At 47.1% G+C, this 19640-nt stretch overlaps 1 protein-coding gene across 2 annotated transcripts in view; it reads left to right on the forward strand.

Moving 5' to 3' along the window:
* SERPING1 (serpin family G member 1) overlaps positions 1 to 19355 on the forward strand; it is an 87172-nt gene extending 67817 nt beyond the window's left edge. For both annotated transcript variants that reach the window (XM_068255536.1, XM_068255537.1), the window contains 3 exons: positions 3304 to 3446; positions 5744 to 5975; positions 18933 to 19355. In XM_068255536.1, the coding sequence (XP_068111637.1) occupies positions 3304 to 3446; positions 5744 to 5975; positions 18933 to 19186 (629 nt within the window). In that variant the 3' untranslated portion in view covers positions 19187 to 19355. The remainder of the gene's footprint in view (positions 1 to 3303; positions 3447 to 5743; positions 5976 to 18932) is intronic.
* The last annotated feature ends 285 nt before the right edge of the window (positions 19356 to 19640 follow it).

The raw sequence follows: 19640 nt of genomic DNA on the forward strand, positions 1-19640 counted from the left end.
TTGTGTTGCCGCTTTCTGTCTGCTGGTGGCGACATGGAGCAGGACTGTCATTGACTTCTATTATTCCACCAGCAGATGGCTCTGAGGACCTTGCATTGTCCTGAAACTCCACCATCCACCAGCAGGGTCCTGTTAATGGTCAGGACAATGCCTGTTTTTTTTTTACAATTGGGTTTTTTGTCTGGCCTGTAGAGGCCTCTAATGGAACTCTCACCAACAGCTGCATCCTGTGTTTGCTATCACATGGACTATTTAAGGACTGCCTCGTCCCCCTGCTAATTGCCAGAACTTTAAGCTCCTAGGTCTGAGTTTCTGGACACCCTGGTTCCTGTTCCTTGCCCTGATTTCTGTGTATGCCTTCCTGTTGCCGAACCTGTTTATTCTGTCTGAGACCTTGCTTTTGCCTAATCCCTGGTACCGTGCTTCTCTGATAACCTGTTGCTGACCTTGCTCTCCTGCTGACTCTGATATTCTGCCTGATCCCTTTTGTACTGCGATTGTGTATATATTATCCTGTATATATTTTCTGTATATATTTAGATAGTTAGATAGTCAGCGTGTTATATATATTTACCACTGCTTTCCCAGGTTGTTGTATATATTGTGTGCTGTGCATGGGTTTGCATGATATTTGCATTTACGTTTGTATGTGTGCATTCTCAATAAATCATTATTTTTGCACCTTATTCCCTGGTTCCAGTGTCTGTATACTGCAAACTGTGGTCAAACCCTGTTTCTCTATTCACGCTTGTGACACCCATCCTCCTATCACGTGCCCAAAGAGGGGCAGGACAGGAGGGGGACTGGCTAGGGGCTGGATCATGTACGTGAATGGCTATGATAGAGGGAGCAAAGCCTTGCGTCATCCCCACGTGAACAAGTGTCAGGTCTCGTTGCTATGGTGATGTATGGGACTTGGAGTAACTCCGATCTGGGCGCATTTAGGGTGGAACACAAGCGGGCTCATGTGACTATATGGGGGAACCGGCTCTGGGTAGTGTTCTCGTCATCATGGTAACAATGCACCATTTTGATCAATATGCTTCTCTTTAAAGAATAAGTGGTTTATTGCTGTCATTCCCCCCCTCCCCCGGGTACCTGGATATGGTCAACGACTATGCCCCCCCCAGGGAATTTGGAAATGTGCTTTGATCCGGGGTCTTTCCTTGCTGGGAACCTTCAAGTCATTTCTGTGTTTCTGACACTTTTTTTTTTTAAATGGACCAGTAATTTTCTCCACATACTGTATACTACATACTCGGAATCACAATTCAAATAGTATTTAATGGTATATCTCTTTTTCTGAAGGAGTGTAAAATAATCACCAGTGTTCACTGAACCACAAACATTACATGTGCAGCAATTGAAACACCCAGTTTTCATGGAGAGTGCGGGTTTGGCTTTCGCATACTTTTGCCATGGATCAGCCAATACTAGAATGCATATCAAGCTGTGACTTTGGGGCACTGGGTTTTTGAGGGTTCTTTTATTGTTATTGTCTCCTGGCTACAATTAACCTACCAATTCAATTATAGACTGGTCATTTCTTGGTCAAAGGGCAAACAAGGAAATCCAAGTGAAAATAGAAGGGAAATCTTGTGCTGCCTTGAATAGAGGATCAGCTGGAAAACCAGAGATAAACACACTCTAGCGGCTCCTTAGCGCTCGGCTGTGAGGCGGACTGGAGAGAACAAAGCAAAAAGAGAAAGGGGCACTCCGTGGTGTGATATCATTTAGTAAGTAAGCACTTTTTTGCGCAGTGCAATTGCACTTACTAGATTGATGATAAAACAGGCATAACATGACATAAAGCCCTGTGGTAGTCACCCAGCAGATGCGCGCCCTGTGAACTGCAGTGGCCAGCAGCAGTGAGGGTCCAGGTGGTGAGTAACTCTCTGGTGTAGTCGTGTGCCAGTGACGTTGCAACACATTTCGGCGTATCCACGCCATTATCAGGTGATCTGATGAAGGCGTGGATACGCCGAAATGCGTCAGGCCGCTCATCTGCTGGATGACGACCACAGGGCTTCATGCCATTTTATGCCTGTTTTATCATCAATCTAGTAAGTGCAATTGTACACGCTTTTTTACTACTTATTAAGTGATATCACACTACGGAGCGCCCTCTCTCTTTTTGCTTTGTTCAAATGAACAAATCAGCAGGGGATCAGATACTACTTTCCTTCAGCGACGTCCCGAATGACATGGTGGTATACTTCTTATTTTGAATTGACTTATGCCTATTACACACCATGCAATTCCCCATCAGATAGACAGGTCAAATCGATTATTTTCGACAGGACCAATATGATTTCAGATCATTCTTCTCATCAATTTTGTATAGAAGTGATCAGAAAATTGTTCAGAAAAACTATTGGAAATCAGATCAGACCTTTCAGAAATAATTGATTCGACCCGTCTATCTGACGGGAATTTGCATAGTGTGTAGCAGGAAATAGGACGGTCAGCCAGAGTACGAATTGGTCCCACAGTGCCCACTCCCAATATAACATCTTTCAGGCACAATGAAACTATAGAATTGTTGTCAAATGTCAACATTAAATACAGGCAGAAAATGTTTAAAATTCTCCTCCTGACACTGGAACCTTTATGGAGATGGATGTCTTTTTAGAGGTAATGTTTTTGAATCTCAAGGGGATAGCATAGAAGGGAATAACTTAAGGTCGGGGTGTCCCCTTTTTATATTCAGGGATGGGCTCATGACTAAAATGGACTCGAATTTGTAAGTAAAATGAGCCGTAAATGCCGCAGATGTGCGGCTGGATGATAAGGGGTTATTTCCTCACAATTCCGCCATCCCGCCTGTGCTCCAATTAGCATGCATGCATCCTATTGGCCGTGTTGCAATCCTCACCACGGCGCACTTCCTCCTTCCGGCTTGAAGGAGGAAGTGCGCGTAGTGAGGCTTGCAACATGTCCAATAGGATGCATGCAAGCTATTTGGAGCGCAGGCAGGACAGCGGAATTGTGGGTAAATAACCCTTATCATCCAGCCCCACAGCTGCGACAATTACGGCTCATTTTAATTACGAATTTGACTGATTAGTTGTGAGCCCATCCCTGTTTATATTGAGCCCTGTGAAGTTGCTCTGTGAAGTTGCAAAGGTTGCACATACCAAATGTTAGTGCTGCCCATAATAGTTTTTTAGCTGAGAATTAGCTGGTGCTTTAAAATTATGAGCTCGGCCTTCATGAGTGTGCCTGTCTAGTTTCTGTTCATTGTTATAGTAGTCTAATCTCTACCTGTTGTTTTGTTTTTTCCTTCTGTATTTTCTCCTACAGGGAAATGGGTATCACAGTTTGACCCAAATCATACAAAAAAGGAGACATTCCACCGATCATCATCAGATTCAGTTAAAGTTCGCATGATGAATGCTCACAAGTACCCATTGCAGAGCCTTAGAGTCTCATATTTACATGCTCAGGTACAAGCAAGTTTAGTCACTAATAGTACTATGGGGATGATGCACTAAACGGCGCTGTTTGTGCACGGAAATAACTGTAACTACTAGCTGCTTGTCCCGTGAGTTACGCTATTAGCGTGACCCACAGTACTCGACTAGTACGAACATTGCTAAGGTAACTAACATTACTAACGGTAACACTCATTAGTAACGCATGTTACTATAGCAACTTCTGTGCTACTCAAGCACCACAGGTCCTGCTAATAGCGTAACTCATGGAACATGTTGCCGCTTGTAATGGTACTATTGCCGTACGCTATGTGTGCACAGCAATATTATCACAGTTAAGTGCATCAACTCCTATGTATCATAAAGGAACCATTATATCTATTCTCAGAAGCAGAAATATTGTAGACGTTCAAACTGGTCTAATCTTCATATTTTATATTTTTTAACTTTTTCAAGTATTGGCAATAGGCCTCGCTTCCTCCCATCTCTTACAGTGCTTAATCTATTATAAGACAATGGTTTGCTTCATCATTGCTTGTATCAAGGTCAGGAGATACGTTTTATTATAATATGTTCCTAATAACAGTGATCCTTACTGTAAAGAGGGCTGGCCGGCAATAAGCAAGAGGGCTAACTTCATATTTTCTTTGTTTGCTTCAACCTCTTCATACATTGATGTATGTTGCGGACGTTAATAACAAGATGATAACTTTTAAAGTATATGGTGTTACACATTAAAAGGTCCCTGTAGCGATGAAAAAGTAAAGGTCTGTACACATGCTAGATTAACATCGGAAAATTGACACCACGTACTTCCTGTGCGGCATGTAGTACATCATGGGGAAAGGGGGGGGGAATTACAGCAATTCCCATGTCGGCCCAGTCTGCCACAGGAGTAAAATGTTGGTAATGGTGTGGTGCGACGCACTGTGGTAGGATCATATGTCCTGATATGCCATGCGCAAATCCCACCACACCATACAGTGGAGGAAATAATTATTTGACCCCTCACTGATTTTGTAAGTTTGTCCAATGACAAAGAAATGAAAAGTCTCAGAACAGTATAATTTCAATGGTAGGTTTATTTTAACAGTGGCAGATAGCACATCAAAAGGAAAATCGAAAAAATAACCTTAAATAAAAGATAGCAACTGATTTGCATTTCATTGAGTGAAATAAGTTTTTGAACCCTCTAGCAATAAAATACTTAATACTTAGTGGAAAAACCCTTGTTTGCAAGCACAGAGGTCAAACGTTTCTTGTATCTGATGACCAAGTTCTGAGACTTTTCATTTCGTTGTCATTGGACAAACTTACAAAATCAGTGAGGGGTCAAATAATTATTTCCTCCACTGTATGTGAAGGGGGCCTCAAAATTTCACTAACTGGTTACAAACTGACGCATGGGGAAGATAATGAGCTAAAACAACCACAATCCAATTCTCCCACTGGGTTCAAAAATGCTTTTTCCTGCCAAAACTTTAAAAAAGCTTTTTGCAAAAAAACCACAAAGTCATTATTAATTTAATTTTTTATTGGCTTGTGTCCACAAATGACCCATTTATAACACATTTGGTGATCATAGCAATTTTGCACAGGTGTCAAAAACAACACAATCTAACCCTGCACTGGTTTAAAAACTAGTTTTTTTTAAATAAAAACTTAAAATAGATTTTTGCGAAGACTACGATGCCTTATGTATTAATTTATTTTGTACATGTTTAAACAGCTCTCACAATGACAGAGCATTACACCTGCAGAAGACCTCAAGTCAAGACTTAAAGGGAGCCTAATGTGAGAGGTAGAGGGAGGCTGCCATATGTATTTCCTATTAAACAATACCAGTGAAGCTTATCTTGTCAGATTTTAATCAGAAACATTTGATCTGCATGCTTGTTCGAGGTCTATGGCTAAATGTATTAGAGGCAGAGGATCAGCAGGATAGTCAGGCAACAGGTAGTATTTAAGCCACCAGCAAGCAACAAAATACTGAAAGTACTTTTTCACCTACTGTTACTTTTTCAATTGCAAAGGGCTGAAAAGTTATTTTAAACAGAAGATGCAAAACTATTTCCTAGGAATAAACTTAAAAATTGAATGTAATAAGGGCCATTTAGTGTGATTTGTAACACAAATCACTTAATTACAGTATTTCTGTTAGACAGAACGGTTCACAGTATTTACCAAACTATAAAACAGCACACAGTCCTATGAATTTGATAAGAGTGGAACATGTAACTGTGGTATGATACATTGTAAAAGGAATTGGTATGGTACAACTGACTCACTTCTTTTCACTTTTCAATAAGGTGGCACGTTTTCCCTTGACTGACAACAGCAGCCTCCTCATCTTTTTGCCCATATCACAGGATCCAAGTGCCTTGAATAAAATGGAGAAAAAACTCAATCAGGAGTTTGTGGAGGACCTAATTAAACAGCTGGAAGAAATGCAGCCTCGAGCTACATCTGTGTCTCTTCCTCAGCTGAAACTTGACAACAGCATTGATCTGATTGAGCCTTTAAGGTTGCTTGATAATGATGGTAAGTTAAGCATGAACTTATGTTAGGAAAACACAATTAGTTTTTTCAGCAGATTTACTAGCCAGTCGATTTTCCGATCATTTTTCTGATCGATTTCCATTCACTTCTATGAGAAAATCAGTCAGAAAAATAATCAAGATCAGATAGGACATGTCGGAAATTAACTATCGAGCCATCTATCTGCCCAAAAAACTCATTGTGTATTCCCAGCATTAAAGGCTTAAAGCTAATGGGAACCGGGTTAACAAAAAAAAAGCCAGATACTCACCTAAGGAGAGGGAGGCTCTGGGTCCTATAGAGCACTCCCGGTGCCCGCTGCTGTCCTGGCTCCCCCGTAGCAGTATTTTAACGTTTCGGTCAAATACTGCTGTCTCCTAGCCGAAAGGAGGCTTCTGAAATGCTTCGGGAGCCCGAGTACTCCCGAAGACGGGCTGAATAACACTGTGCACGCGCGCGCGCCCTCTATGACGCACTCGCGTGTGCGCCGCCTGTCTTCGGGAGGACTCAGCTCCCGAAGACTTCTGAAGTCCCCTTGGCGTGGGATGAGAACGGAGGAGCCAGCGCAGCACTGGGGCCACTGGGAGAGGAGAGGGATGGCTCATTAGGACCGAGCCTTCCCTCTCCTTAGATGAGTATCTGACTTTTTTTTTTTAACCACTTGATGACCCACCCTTTACCCCCCCTTAAGGACCAGCGCTGTTTTTACTGATCTGTGCTGGGTGGGCTCTGCAGCCCCCAGCACAGATCAGGTAGCAGGCAGAGAGATCAGATTGCCCCCCTTTTTTCCCCCCTATGGGGATGATGTGCTGGGGGGGTCTGATCTCTTCTGCCTGCTGGGTGATGCGGGGGGGGGCACCTCAAAGCCCCCCTCCGCGGCGAAATTCCCCCCTCCCTCTCCTACCTGCTGCCCCCCCGGCGATCGAGGCTGCACAGGACGCTATCCGTCCTGTGCAGCCAGTGACAGGACGTCCCCTGTCACATGGAGGCGATCCCCGGCCGCTGATTGGCCAGGGATCGCCGATCTGCCTTACGGCGCTGCTGCGCAGCAGCGCCGTACAAATGTAAACAAAGCGGATTATTTCCGCTTGTGTTTACATTTAGCCTGCGAGCCGCCATCGGCGGCCCGCAGGCTATTCACGGAGCCCCCCGCCGTGAATTGACAGGAAGCAGCCGCTCGCGCGAGCGGCTGCTTCCTGATTAATTAGCCTGCAGCTGGCGACGCAGTACTGCGTCGCTGGTCCTGCAGCTGCCACTTTGCCGACGCACGGTATAAGCGTGCGGTCGGCAAGTGGTTAAACAGGGGTTACATTAGCTTTAAAGTGTACCAGAGACGACTAATAATTAAAGATTTATACATACCTGGGGCTTCCTTTAGCCCCCTCCACACCAATCGCTCCCACGCCATCTTCCTCTGCCTCCTCATTGTGGGAGCGCAGTCGGCTGGCCTGCGCATGCATAGTGCGCCCCGACAGGCCAAGCTATCCGGGCTTCTAACAGGACAATGAGGAGGTGGAGGAAGATGGCATGGTAGCGATCATTGCAGAGGGGGCTGGAGGAAGCCCCAGGTATCTATAAATCTTTTATTATTAGTAGTCTCTGGTACACTTTAAAAGTCAAACAAACTCAGTATCAACTGCACTGCTATATATATGGGATTTCAGGAGTTAAGTATATATGTTGCAATCCATGGCTCTACTACGACAATATTAACAATATTGCATTATCATACTCAGTCTAAAAGTCTCGAAATTTCAAACAATTGTTTTGTAAGATATTGTAAGAAATGGGCAGGTGACAGATATACAGTAGTAAACAATTAAATGGGACTCGAACTCAGAACTTCCTCTCTGCTCTAAAAGATATTCAACAGCTTAAAGGGAAGGTTCGAGCAAAATAAAAAAATGAGTTTCACTTACCTGGGGCTTCTACCAGCCCCATGCAGCCATCCTGTGCCCTCGCAGTCACTCACTGCTGCTCCAGTCCCCCGCTGGCAGCTTGCCGACCTCGGAGGTCGGCGGGCCGTATTGCGTACATTTTTACGCATTCCCGCTAGTGCAGGAACATTAACACATACATTTTTACGCATTACTGGTTCAATGCCTAAAAAAAAATCTGAGGTCGGCAAGCTGCCAGCGGGGGACTGGAGCAGCAGTGAGTGACTGCGAGGGCACAGGATGGCTGCATGGGGCTGGTAGAAGCCCCAGGTAAGTGAAACTCATTTTTTTATTTTGCTTGGACCTTCCCTATAATAACCTTTAAAGAAAAACATTTTTATGTTACAGCTGATAAAAACCTGCAATTTGTCTACTTTCTGCTTTCATGGAAGCAGACATAGGGTTAACATCCTGTGTTTACAAATAAACAGCTCTGCCATGGCAGAGGAGATTCCTGTGCTGACACAAGCGATATATCAAATTACAGTGGTGGTTAGTCACAGATGAGGAGGAATTAGACTGGCTAAACTCTCTAAATACATACAGGGTGAATTTCTCTATGATTTCCTTCTGTCCTGTGCAAGAGTTCTGGACCACTTTAAAGTGCTACTAACAAACCTAGGTTGCCACTCTGTGCTACCACACAGGCGCCGCTGTCCTCACACGGGTACAGCATGGCCACACTTGTGCCTGAAGAGGAGCATGGCAAGGATCTTCTGGAGGGTCCCGGTGAGCAGCACCTGTGGTGAGGAGGACATAGGCAGGGCTGTATTTAGGGTTAATGCTGCCCTAGGCACCTCAGACCTATGATGCACCCACTCCCCACAAAAAAAGGTAATTGGTGGTGAAAGTGGGCATGTCCACACACAAAAAATGTAGTGGGTGTGCCCATAACATGCAGTGGGCATGGCCAATTAAAATTTTTTAGTAAGGGTGCAACCCAAAGTCAGTGGGCCTGTGTTTCCTCCCCAGATATGAGTAAAGTGACCCTTAAAGGGACACTTAAGGCTAGAAAAAAATGAGGTTTACTCACTTCCGTTTTTGGCGTCAGGCGCCGACAGGCCGCAATAGCGTCCTCTATACTGCTATTGCGGCCAGGAACGCGAAGAATCGCTCACATTCCCAGGCCTGTCGGCGCCTGTCGCTGAAAAAAGAAGTAGCTGCCGGTGGGGACAGGAGGATCCGAGCGAGACTGCATGTGCACCAGACAGCTGCAGGGGGCTGGTGGAAGCCCCAGGTGAGTAAAACCCATTTTTTTTTCTAGCCTTAAGTGACCCTTTAAACAAGCAAGTAGGAAATGTCCCCACCATACAAAAACATTAGCCAGTGTTCTTTCCCACAAAATGTTGGTAGGTATTAGATTGTGAGGTCCTCTGAGACAGTCAGTAACACGACTATGTTCGCTGTAAAGTGCTGCAGAAGATGTCAGTGCTATATAAATACATAATAATAATATGGTAGGTAGGACATTAGACTATGACTATGGTTTGATTAGATGGTGAGCTCCTCAGAGGACAGTCGGTGACATGACTATGTACTCTGTAAAACGTTGCAGAAGATGTAATTATTATAAAATTACATAATGACATACAGTTTGGTATTGGCGCAGTTTGATGGGAGCTGCAAAAGAGATTTGATTGAGTCCCAGCACTCAGTATGGGCAATAATTAAAGACAAAAGATTCTCCCGATGCTATTTTGCCCCAAAATACAAATAATGTGGCAGAGTTTCCACAACATAAATATAATGCAGCAGCCTTCCCCAAAATACACATAATGAGGCAGTGTTTCCCACAGGCATGGGTGCTCCAGTATAGGTAGCCAGGCATAGGTAGGGGGCTAGGTGCCCCAGTTTAGGTAGCCAGGCACCCCAGTATAGGTAGCCAGACATAGGTGCTCCAGTATAGGTAGCCAGGCATAAGTAGGTGGCTATCTGCCCCAGTATAAGTAGCCAGGCATAGGTAGATTCTCCCGATGCTATTTTGCCCCAAAATACAAACAATGTGGCAGAGTTCCCACAACATAAATATAATGCAGCAGCCTTCCCCAAAATACACATAATGAGGCAGTGTTTCCCACAGGCATGGGTGCTCCAGTATAGGTAGCCAGGCATAGGTAGGGGGCTAGGTGCCCCAGTTTAGGTAGCCAGGCACCCCAGTATAGGTAGCCAGACATAGGTGCTCCAGTATAGGTAGCCAGGCATAAGTAGGTGGCTATCTGCCCCAGTATAAGTAGCCAGGCATAGGTAGATTCTCCCGATGCTATTTTGCCCCAAAATACAAATAATGTGGCAGAGTTCCCACAACATAAATATAATGCAGCAGCCTTCCCCAAAATACACATAATGAGGCAGTGTTTCCCACAGGCATGGGTGCTCCAGTATAGGTAGCCAGGCATAGGTAGGGGGCTAGGTGCCCCAGTTTAGGTAGCCAGGCACCCCAGTATAGGTAGCCAGACATAGGTGCTCCAGTATAGGTAGCCAGGCATAAGTAGGTGGCTATCTGCCCCAGTATAAGTAGCCAGGCATAGGTAGGTGCCCCAGTATAGGTAGCCAGGAATAGATAGGTGATTTAGTATTGGTAGCTAGGCATATGTAGGTGGCTAGGTGCCCCAGTATAGGTAACCAGGCATAGGTAGGTGCTCCAGTATAGGTAGCCAGGCATAGGTGCTCCAGTATATGTAGCCAGGCATAGGTAGGTGGCTAGGTGCCCCAGTATAGGTGGTCAGACATTGCTAGGTGCACCATTATAGGTAGCCATGCATAGGTAGGTGCCCCAGTATAGGTAGCCAGGCATAGGTGCCCCAGTATACTTAGCCAGGCATAGGTAGGTGGCTAGGTGCCCCAGTATAGGTGGCCAGACATTGGTCGGTGCCCCAGTATAGGTAGCCATGCATAGGTAGGTGCCCTAGTAAAAGTAGTCAGGCATAGGTAGGTGCCCTAGTATAGGTAGCCAGGCATAGGTAGGTGCCCCAGTGTAGGTAGCTAGGCATAGGTAGGTGCCCCAGTATAGGTAGCCAGGCATAGGTAGGTACCCTAGTATAGGTAGCCAGGTGGGTGGGGAGCAGGGAACGGGACCGCATTTCTTGCTTGGAATGCGGGCCTGGACATAGGAAGCCTCTACAGCTTCCAGAGGCTTCCCTCTTCTTCATTGAGCATGTCTTTTTTTGCCGACTCGAAGAACTGTGCTATTGGAAATTGGCATTTCCTTAATGCCCAGCAGCATCATCCATAACACCTAGGGCCCTAATAAATGTAACCCCAAGTACTTGGAAGTACTTAAAAATTAATGAATGTTTGTGGGAGGCATTTAAACCCCTCATATTCCAAAATAGTACCTTCGGCATCTCACTGGTACCCAAATTGTACTAGCCATGGTTAAGGCACCAAAAGGGAGAGGCCTAGCCTAGCCTAAAAATGGGCCAACAGACAAAACTGGAAACAAATATGCAATCCTTCTGAGACAGCAACAGAGGCTATAACCTAAACCTATGTGGGTGTAGATTGTTTTTATGTGAGAGAGCCTAGGTGCGAGTGAAATGTATTCCCTGTGCAGAATGCACAAATGAGTATATGCAAAAACTTACCAGCATGCAAACAAAAGAACAGTGTCCGGGAAAAAAAATTAGCCAAACTGACAAAACAAGCAGAAACCAAGCATATACTAAGTCACCTTTATGATACCAGTGAAACTATGGATCAAACCTCTTAATTTCAGGCCTTCTTTGTTATGCTACTAAGTGCCCATTTGGTTGTTAAAATTACCATCCATTCCTTTCCTAATAGAACTAGCAGTCGGGTATAAAGAACAATGTGCAAAGAATAACTCTGTAGAGTCACCTGCTACAAGTGTCATCTTAGGTATAGCTGCCTATGCTTAAAATGCCTCTGACTACACACCTGAACATCATAGCATATGAGATGCCACAAAATACCTCATTCATAGAGAATTGGTTAATTCATGAAAGAAAAGAGTTGCAACCTGTGCACAGCATTAAAGGATATAGGGATTCATCCAGCCATGAAAAATTAACCTTCAAACTTCCAGACAATGTCAGCATGGTCGTGGATTTTGATAGAAACTGTGAAAAGAGGGGAAAAAAGGAGTGCTAGCAGCATGCATCAGCAAGTGATGGCACTCGTGTCCAGGAATCTCCTCCGACAAAGCTGTCTAACATTCAGTAACACTCTGAAGTAACAGTTTAGTGTATCAGTGTATGGCTGGGTCACCCACTATGCGTTTTAAGGCACCACCCCTTCATTAGGTGATCTCAGCAGACCCAGCCCACATTTAATAAGATGTCACGGAGTTGAAATTCATTTATAAAAATAACACCATGTATGCAAGTTCAATTAGCCCGTGAGCACTGAGTCAACTAGTGACTAAAAATATTATTATTTATAATTAGAGTTGGGCCGAACGGTTCGCCTGCGAACGGTTCCATGCGAACTTCAGTGGTTCGCGTTCGCGTCCCGCAGGCGAACCTTTGCGGAAGTTCGGTTCGCCCCATAATGCACATGGAGGGTCAACTTTGACCCTCTACATCACAGTCAGCAGGCCCAGTGTAGCCAATTAGGCTACACTAGCCCCTGGAGCCCCACCCCCCCTTATATAAGGCAGGCAGCGGCGGCCATTACGGTCACTCGTGTGCTGCCTGCGTTAGTGAGAGTAGGGCGAGCTGCTGCAGACTGTCTCTCAGGGAAAGATTAGTTAGGCTTAACTTGTTCCTGTCTGGCTGCCTACCTGTTCTGTGAACCCACCACTGCATACCTGTGCTGTGAACCCACCACTGCATACCTGTGCTGTGAACCCACCACTGCATACCTGTGCTGTGAACCCACCACTGCATACCTGTGCTGTGAACCCACCACTGCATACCTGTTCAGTGAACCCACCACTGCATACCTGTGCTGTGAACCCACCACTGCATACCTGTTCAGTGAACCTGCCACTGCATACCTGTTCTGTTCAGTGGACCCGCCACTGTATACCTGTTCATTGAACCCACCACTGCATACCTGTGCTGTGAACCCACCACCACTGCATACCTGTTCTGTGAACCCACCACTGCATACCTGTGCTGTGAACCCACCACTGCATACCTGTTCAGTGAACCTGCCACTGCATACCTGTTCTGTTCAGTGGACCCGCCACTGTATACCTGTTCATTGAACCCACCACTGCATACCTGTGCTGTGAACCCACCACTGCATACCTGTTCTGTGAACCCACCACTGCATACCTGTTGTGTTCAGTGAACCTGCCACTGCATACCTGTTCTGTGAACCCGCCACTGTATACCTGTTCTGTTTAGTGAACCCGCCACTGTATACCTGTTCTGTTTAGTGAACCCGCCACTGCATACCTGTTCTGTTCAGTGGACCCGCCACTGTATACCTGTTCAGTGAACCCGCCACTGCATACCTGTTCTGTTCAGTGGACCCGCCACTGTATACCTGTTCAGTGAACCCGCCACTGCATACCTGTTGTGTTCAGTGAACCTGCCACTGCATACCTGTTCTGTGAACCCGCCACTGTATACCTGTTCTGTTTAGTGAACCCGCCACTGCATACCTGTTCTGTTCAGTGGACCCGCCACTGTATACCTGTTCAGTGAACCCGCCACTGCATACCTGTTCTGTTCAGTGAACCCGCCACTGCATACCTGTTGTGTTCAGTGAACCTGCCACTGCATACCTGTTCTGTGAACCCGCCACTGTATACCTGTTCTGTTTAGTGAACCCGCCACTGTATACCTGTTCTGTTTAGTGAACCCGCCACTGCATACCTGTTCTGTTCAGTGGACCCGCCACTGTATACCTGTTCAGTGAACCCGCCACTGCATACCTGTTCTGTTCAGTGGGCCCGCCACTGTATACCTGTTCAGTGAACCCGCCACTGCATACCTGTTGTGTTCAGTGAACCTGCCACTGCATACCTGTTCTGTGAACCCGCCACTGTATACCTGTTCTGTTTAGTGAACCCGCCACTGTATACCTGTTCTGTTTAGTGAACCCGCCACTGTATACCTGTTCAGTGAACCCGCCACTGCATACCTGTTGTGTTCAGTGAACCTGCCACTGCATACCTGTTGTGTTCAGTGAACCTGCCACTGCATACCTGTTCTGTGAACCCGCCACTGTATACCTGTTCTGTTCAGTGAACCCACCGCATCAGTGCGCATACCTGTGCAGTTAAGTGAACCCACCTACCTACGTGAGTGCACGCAGTGTGATATACCACTCCGTGCATACCCGATATGGACAAAACAGGTAGAGGAAGAGGTAGTGCCAGAGCCAGAGGAAGGCCACCCGGCAGGTCTGCGCGAGGTCATGTAAATGTAATTTCGTGTGGACCTGGCCCACAGTACATTGCTCGGAAGAAGGCACGTCCCATCACCTCCCAAGATTGTCAGGACGTGGTTGAGTATTTAGCGACACAGAACACCTCATCTTGCTCAGCCACCAGCGCTACTACTAGCACCACTTCCGCTGCATTTGACACTTCGCAAGAATTATTTAGTGTTGAAATCACTGATGCACAGCCATTGTTGTTACAGCCAGATGAATTTTCACCAGCTCATATATTTGAGTTACCCGGCAACACTATGGATGTAACGTGTAAGGAGGATGAAGGACCTACTGATGGTGCATGTTTGGATTTGTCTGAGGCAAGCGAAGCTGGGCAGGATGATTACGATGATGACGATGATAGGGATCCTCTGTATGTTCCCAATAGAGGAGATGAAGAGGGGGACAGTTCAGAGGGGGAGTCAGAGAGTAGTAGGAGGAGAGAAGTTGCTGAAAGAAGCTGGGGCAGCTCTTCGTCAGAAACAGCTGGTGGCAGAGTCCGGCACCATGTATCGCCACCTATGTACAGCCAGCCAACTTGCCCTTCAGCATCAGCTGCTGAGGTCCCCATAGTGCCCACATCCCAGGGTGGCTCAGCGGTGTGGAAATTTTTTAATGTGTGTGCCTCAGATCGGACCAAAGCCATCTGTTCGCTCTGCCAACAAAAATTGAGCCGTGGAAAGGCCAACACTCACGTAGGGACAAGTGCCTTACGAAGGCACCTGGAGAAAAGGCACAAACAGCAATGAGATGGCCACCTGAGCAAAAGCAGCAGCAGCACACAAAAGCAAAGACACCCTCCTTCTCCTCTTCCTCCTCCATCAGGTGCATTATCTGCTTCTGCCGCTTTCTCCCTTCCACCTTCACAGGCACCCTCCTCCACTCCGCCTCTGCCCTTGAGCGGTTCCTGTTCCTCTGCCCACAGCAGCAGTCAGGTGTCCGTGAAGGAAATGTTTGAGCGGAAGAAGCCAATTTCGGCCAGTCACCCCCTTGCCCGGCGTCTGACAGCTGGCGTGGCGGAACTGTTAGCTCGGCAGCTGTTACCATACCGGCTGGTGGACTCTGAGGCCTTCCGTAAATTTGTGGCCATCGGAACACCGCAGTGGAAGATGCCAGGCCGCACTTATTTTTCGAGAAAGGCCATACCCCAACTGCACCGTGAAGTTGAGAGGCAAGTGGTGTCATCTCTTGCGAAGAGCGTTGGGTCAAGGGTACACCTGACCACGGATGCCTGGTCTGCCAAGCACGGGCAGGGCCGCTACATTACCTACACAGCCCATTGGGTGAACCTGGTGGTGAACGATGGCAAGCAGGGCGCAGCGGACCAAATTGTGACACCTCCACGGCTTGCAGGCAGGCCTCCTGCCACCTCCTCTCCTCCTGCTACATGCTCTTCGCTGTCCTCCTCCTCCTTGGCTGAGTGGCAGTTCTCCTCTCCAGCTACACAGCCCCAGCTCCGCAGGGCCTATGCTGCATGCCAGGTAAGACAGTGTCACGCCATCTTAGACATGTCTTGTCTCAAAGCGGAGAGTCACACTGGAGCAGCTCTCCTGGCTGCTCTTAAGAAACAGGTGGATGAGTGGCTGACCCCGCACCACCTGGAGATAGGCAACGTGGTGTGCGACAACGGCAGCAATCTGCTTGCCGCTTTGCATATGGGGAAGCTGACACACATACCCTGCATGGCACATGTCATGAATCTAGTGGTTCAAAGATTTGTGGCAAAGTACCCTGGCTTAGCGAATGTCCTGAAGCAGGCCAGGAAGTTCTGTGGGCATTTGAGGCGGTCTTACACAGCCATGGCACGCTTTGCGGAAATTCAGCGCAAAAACAACATGCCGGTGAGACGCCTCATTTGCGATAGCCCGACTCGCTGGAACTCGACCCTGCTCATGTTCTCCCGCCTGCTAGAACAGAAGAAAGCCGTGACCCACTACCTCTACAACTACAGTAGAATGAAACAGTCTGGGAAGATGGGGATGTTCTGGCCCGACAACTGGACACTGATGGAAAATGCATGCAGGCTCATGCGGCCGTTTGAGGAGGTGACCAACCTGGTGAGCCGCAGTGAGGGCACCATCAGCGACTTAATTCCCTACGCTTACTTCTTGGAGCGTGCTGTGCGTAGAGTGGCGGATGAAGCTGTGAATGAGCGTGACCAGGAACCGTTACGGCAGGAACAGGCATGGGACCAATTTTCATCAGACCCAGCTGTTTCCTCAACACCTGCGGCAGCACAGAGGGGGGAGGAGGAGGAAGAAGAGAAGTCGTGTGCAGAAGACGAGTCAGACTCAGAGGATGATGAGCAAGGTGTTTCTTTGGGGGAGGAGGAGGAGGAGGAGGGGACAGCGGCAGGAGAACAACCTCAGCAGGCATCGCAAGGGGCTTGTGCTGCTCAACCTTCCCGTGGTATTGTTCGCGGCTGGGGGGAGGAGGTTGACTTACCTGACGTCACTGAGGAAGAGCAAGAGGAGATTGAGGGTACTGGATCCGACTTTGTGCAGATGTCGTCTTTTATGCTGTCCTGCCTGTTGAGGGACCCCCGTATAAAAAACCTCAAGGGGAATGACCTGTACTGGGTGGCCACACTACTAGACCCTCGGTACAGGCACAAAGTGGCGGACCTGTTACCAACTCACCGGAAGGTGGAAAGGATGCAGCACATGCAGAACCAGCTGTCAACTATGCTTTACAATGCCTTTAAGGGTGATGTGACGGCACAACGCCAGCAAGGTACCACTGCCACTAATCCTCCTCCCGTGTCCACGCAGTCAAAGACAGGACGCTCCAGCGATCTCATGGTGATGTCGGACATGCGGACGTTCTTTAGTCCAACACCTCGCCGTAGCCCTTCCGGATCCACCCTCCACCAACGCCTGGAACGGCAGGTAGCCGACTACCTGGCCTTAAGTGTGGATGTAGACACTGCTGTGAACAGCGATGAGGAACCCTTGAACTACTGGGTGCGCAGGCTTGACCTGTGGCCAGAGCTGTCCCAATTTGCCATCCAACTTCTCTCCTGCCCTGCCGCAAGCGTCCTGTCAGAAAGGACCTTCAGCGCAGCTGGAGGCATTGTCACAGAGAAGAGAAGTCGCCTAAGTCACAAAAGTGTTAAGTACCTCACCTTTATCAAAATGAATGAGGCATGGATCCCGGAGGGCTGCTGCCCGCCCCAAGACTAAGTCAGTCCCCGCACACACAGCATCTTTGCCTGCACGCCGTGTGACTGGCTGCCTGGCCTGCCCCAAGAAGACTAAGTCGCTCCCAGTCCCTCCACACAGCATGTCTGCCTGCAGGCCGCTTGACTACCTTCTCCGCCACCACCAACAGGGTCCGGGACTCCAGGCGGATTGCTGAATTTTTTAGGCCGCTGCTAGCAGCGGCCGCTGTAATAATTTTTCTGGTGCGTGTACATGACTGCCTAATTTTTCTGGCTGCACTGCGGGCAGCTGCAACAACAAAAGAAAAGGCATGTACATGCGCCCATTCCCCTTCGTGATCATTACCTTGCCGTGGTGAAGGGGCTTGCGTATCACAATGAAGCAATGACCGGCGCCTAGATGAGTGTCTCGGGGGGCACACCCACGATAATAAGGTCGTTGCCTCATTGTGGTCAGACCAAATTTGATCAGCTGGACAGTCACTGTTCTGTCATTCAGCTACATCAGCCAGGCGACCATATGGGCTGTAAAGCCACCAAAACCTGCACTCTCGCCATGGTGCGCACCAGTCCAGCACGGCCGTCACTACACAAACAGCTGTTTGCGGTGCGTTACACGGTGAGTTTGGTGTGTCAGTGTGAAGCAGTACCTTAATTACACTACCTGATTGATGTATACACATGCAAGATGTTTGAAAGCACTTTAGGCCTGTCATTTAGCATTCAATGTGATTTCTGCCCTTAAAACGCTGCTTTGCGTCAAATCCAGATTTTTCCCCGGGACTTTTGGCATGTATCCCACTCCGCCATGCCCCCCTCCAGGTGTTAGACCCCTTGAAAGATCTTTTCCATCACTTTTGTGGCCAGCATAATTATTTTTTTTTTTCAAAGTTCGCATCCCCATTGAAGTCTATTGCGGTTCGCGAACTTTAACGCGAACCGAACCTTCCGCGGAAGTTCGCGAACCAGGTTCGCGAACCTAAAATCGGAGGTTCGGCCCAACTCTATTTATAATAAAATACTTGGATAAATGGACAAATGCCAAGCTATACTGTATACAATTGTGGAGATGAATGTAAAATTACAGAAATACAATTATAAATACACATGAAAACTCATTGGTAACTGCTGCGGAGTGCAGTGATTGGCCCATTGATGTAGCTGTGGTCCTGCCCATTGGCACCAGTCAAAGGAAAGTGTTTCAAGTAACCGTTCTTCCTTATAGCATGCTGAATCTGTGCTAGGGGACGCTGGTCCACTCTGATAGCTGTGAGCAAGAGAAGGACACAGGAGGACACAAGAGTTCACAGGGGGTCAGAGGGGGGCACAGGAAGAAGCAGAGGCATAGAGGACATCACAGGGGGAGAGTGGAGATCATAGGAGGACAGTTTTTTTGCAATAGTAGTCCTTTAGCTCAGGAAATTGTTTACATAGCTAGTTCCATCTTAACCATTATTTTAATTTTTTTAAACTAGCATCTGTGGTAATTAAATTCTATGTTGTTGTTTTTTTTAGGACTTTATTATCTGTTTGATGATCCAAATCTTTGTGCTCTGTCAAACAATACAAGCCTTGCTATAAGTGATATTCGCCATCGTGTTGTCCTGGAAGTCAAAGAAGAAGGGGTAAAGACTGCAGTAGCAACGACTGTATCTGTTGCTCGCACTATTACTGTCTTTGCTGTACGAAGACCCTTTCTTTTTATTCTAGTGTCTGGTAAAAGCAGAGTTCCAATTCTTATTGGACACGTTAATGACCCAAGTCAGTGACAGACTAGGGAGCGGATATTAGTGAGTAGGATGAACTCCCCATGTCTGAATTTAAAACCTGTTAATTATCTGCAAATAGAAGAAAAACATGAAAAACTGCAATGCTCATAATTACATGCTGCAACTTTTTTTTGCTTAAGTCATATATAATAAAAACCTTGGAAATGTGCTAATGTTTTTATTGCATCTTCAGTTCTTCTCCACAAACAAAGTTGGACAGATATGCATGTATGATCTGACTGCTTTCAGGAGCATTCTGTGGAGGTGACATCTCCTCATAAATCAGAGCTTGGCCAAGTGGTCCTTCTGTGGCTTCAATTCACTGAGGCCGGTTTCACATTATAACTAGAGTCAGCGGTGTGTTGCGTTGCGCCCGCAACACTGCCAAAAAGAGGCCTTCAGGGAACACTGTGTTAGTACACGATGTTCCCTGTCTGGCCACCAGCCAAGCAGG

The sequence above is a fragment of the Hyperolius riggenbachi genome, chromosome 10, assembly GCF_040937935.1.
Source record: "Hyperolius riggenbachi isolate aHypRig1 chromosome 10, aHypRig1.pri, whole genome shotgun sequence".
NCBI lineage: Eukaryota > Metazoa > Chordata > Amphibia > Anura > Hyperoliidae > Hyperolius > Hyperolius riggenbachi.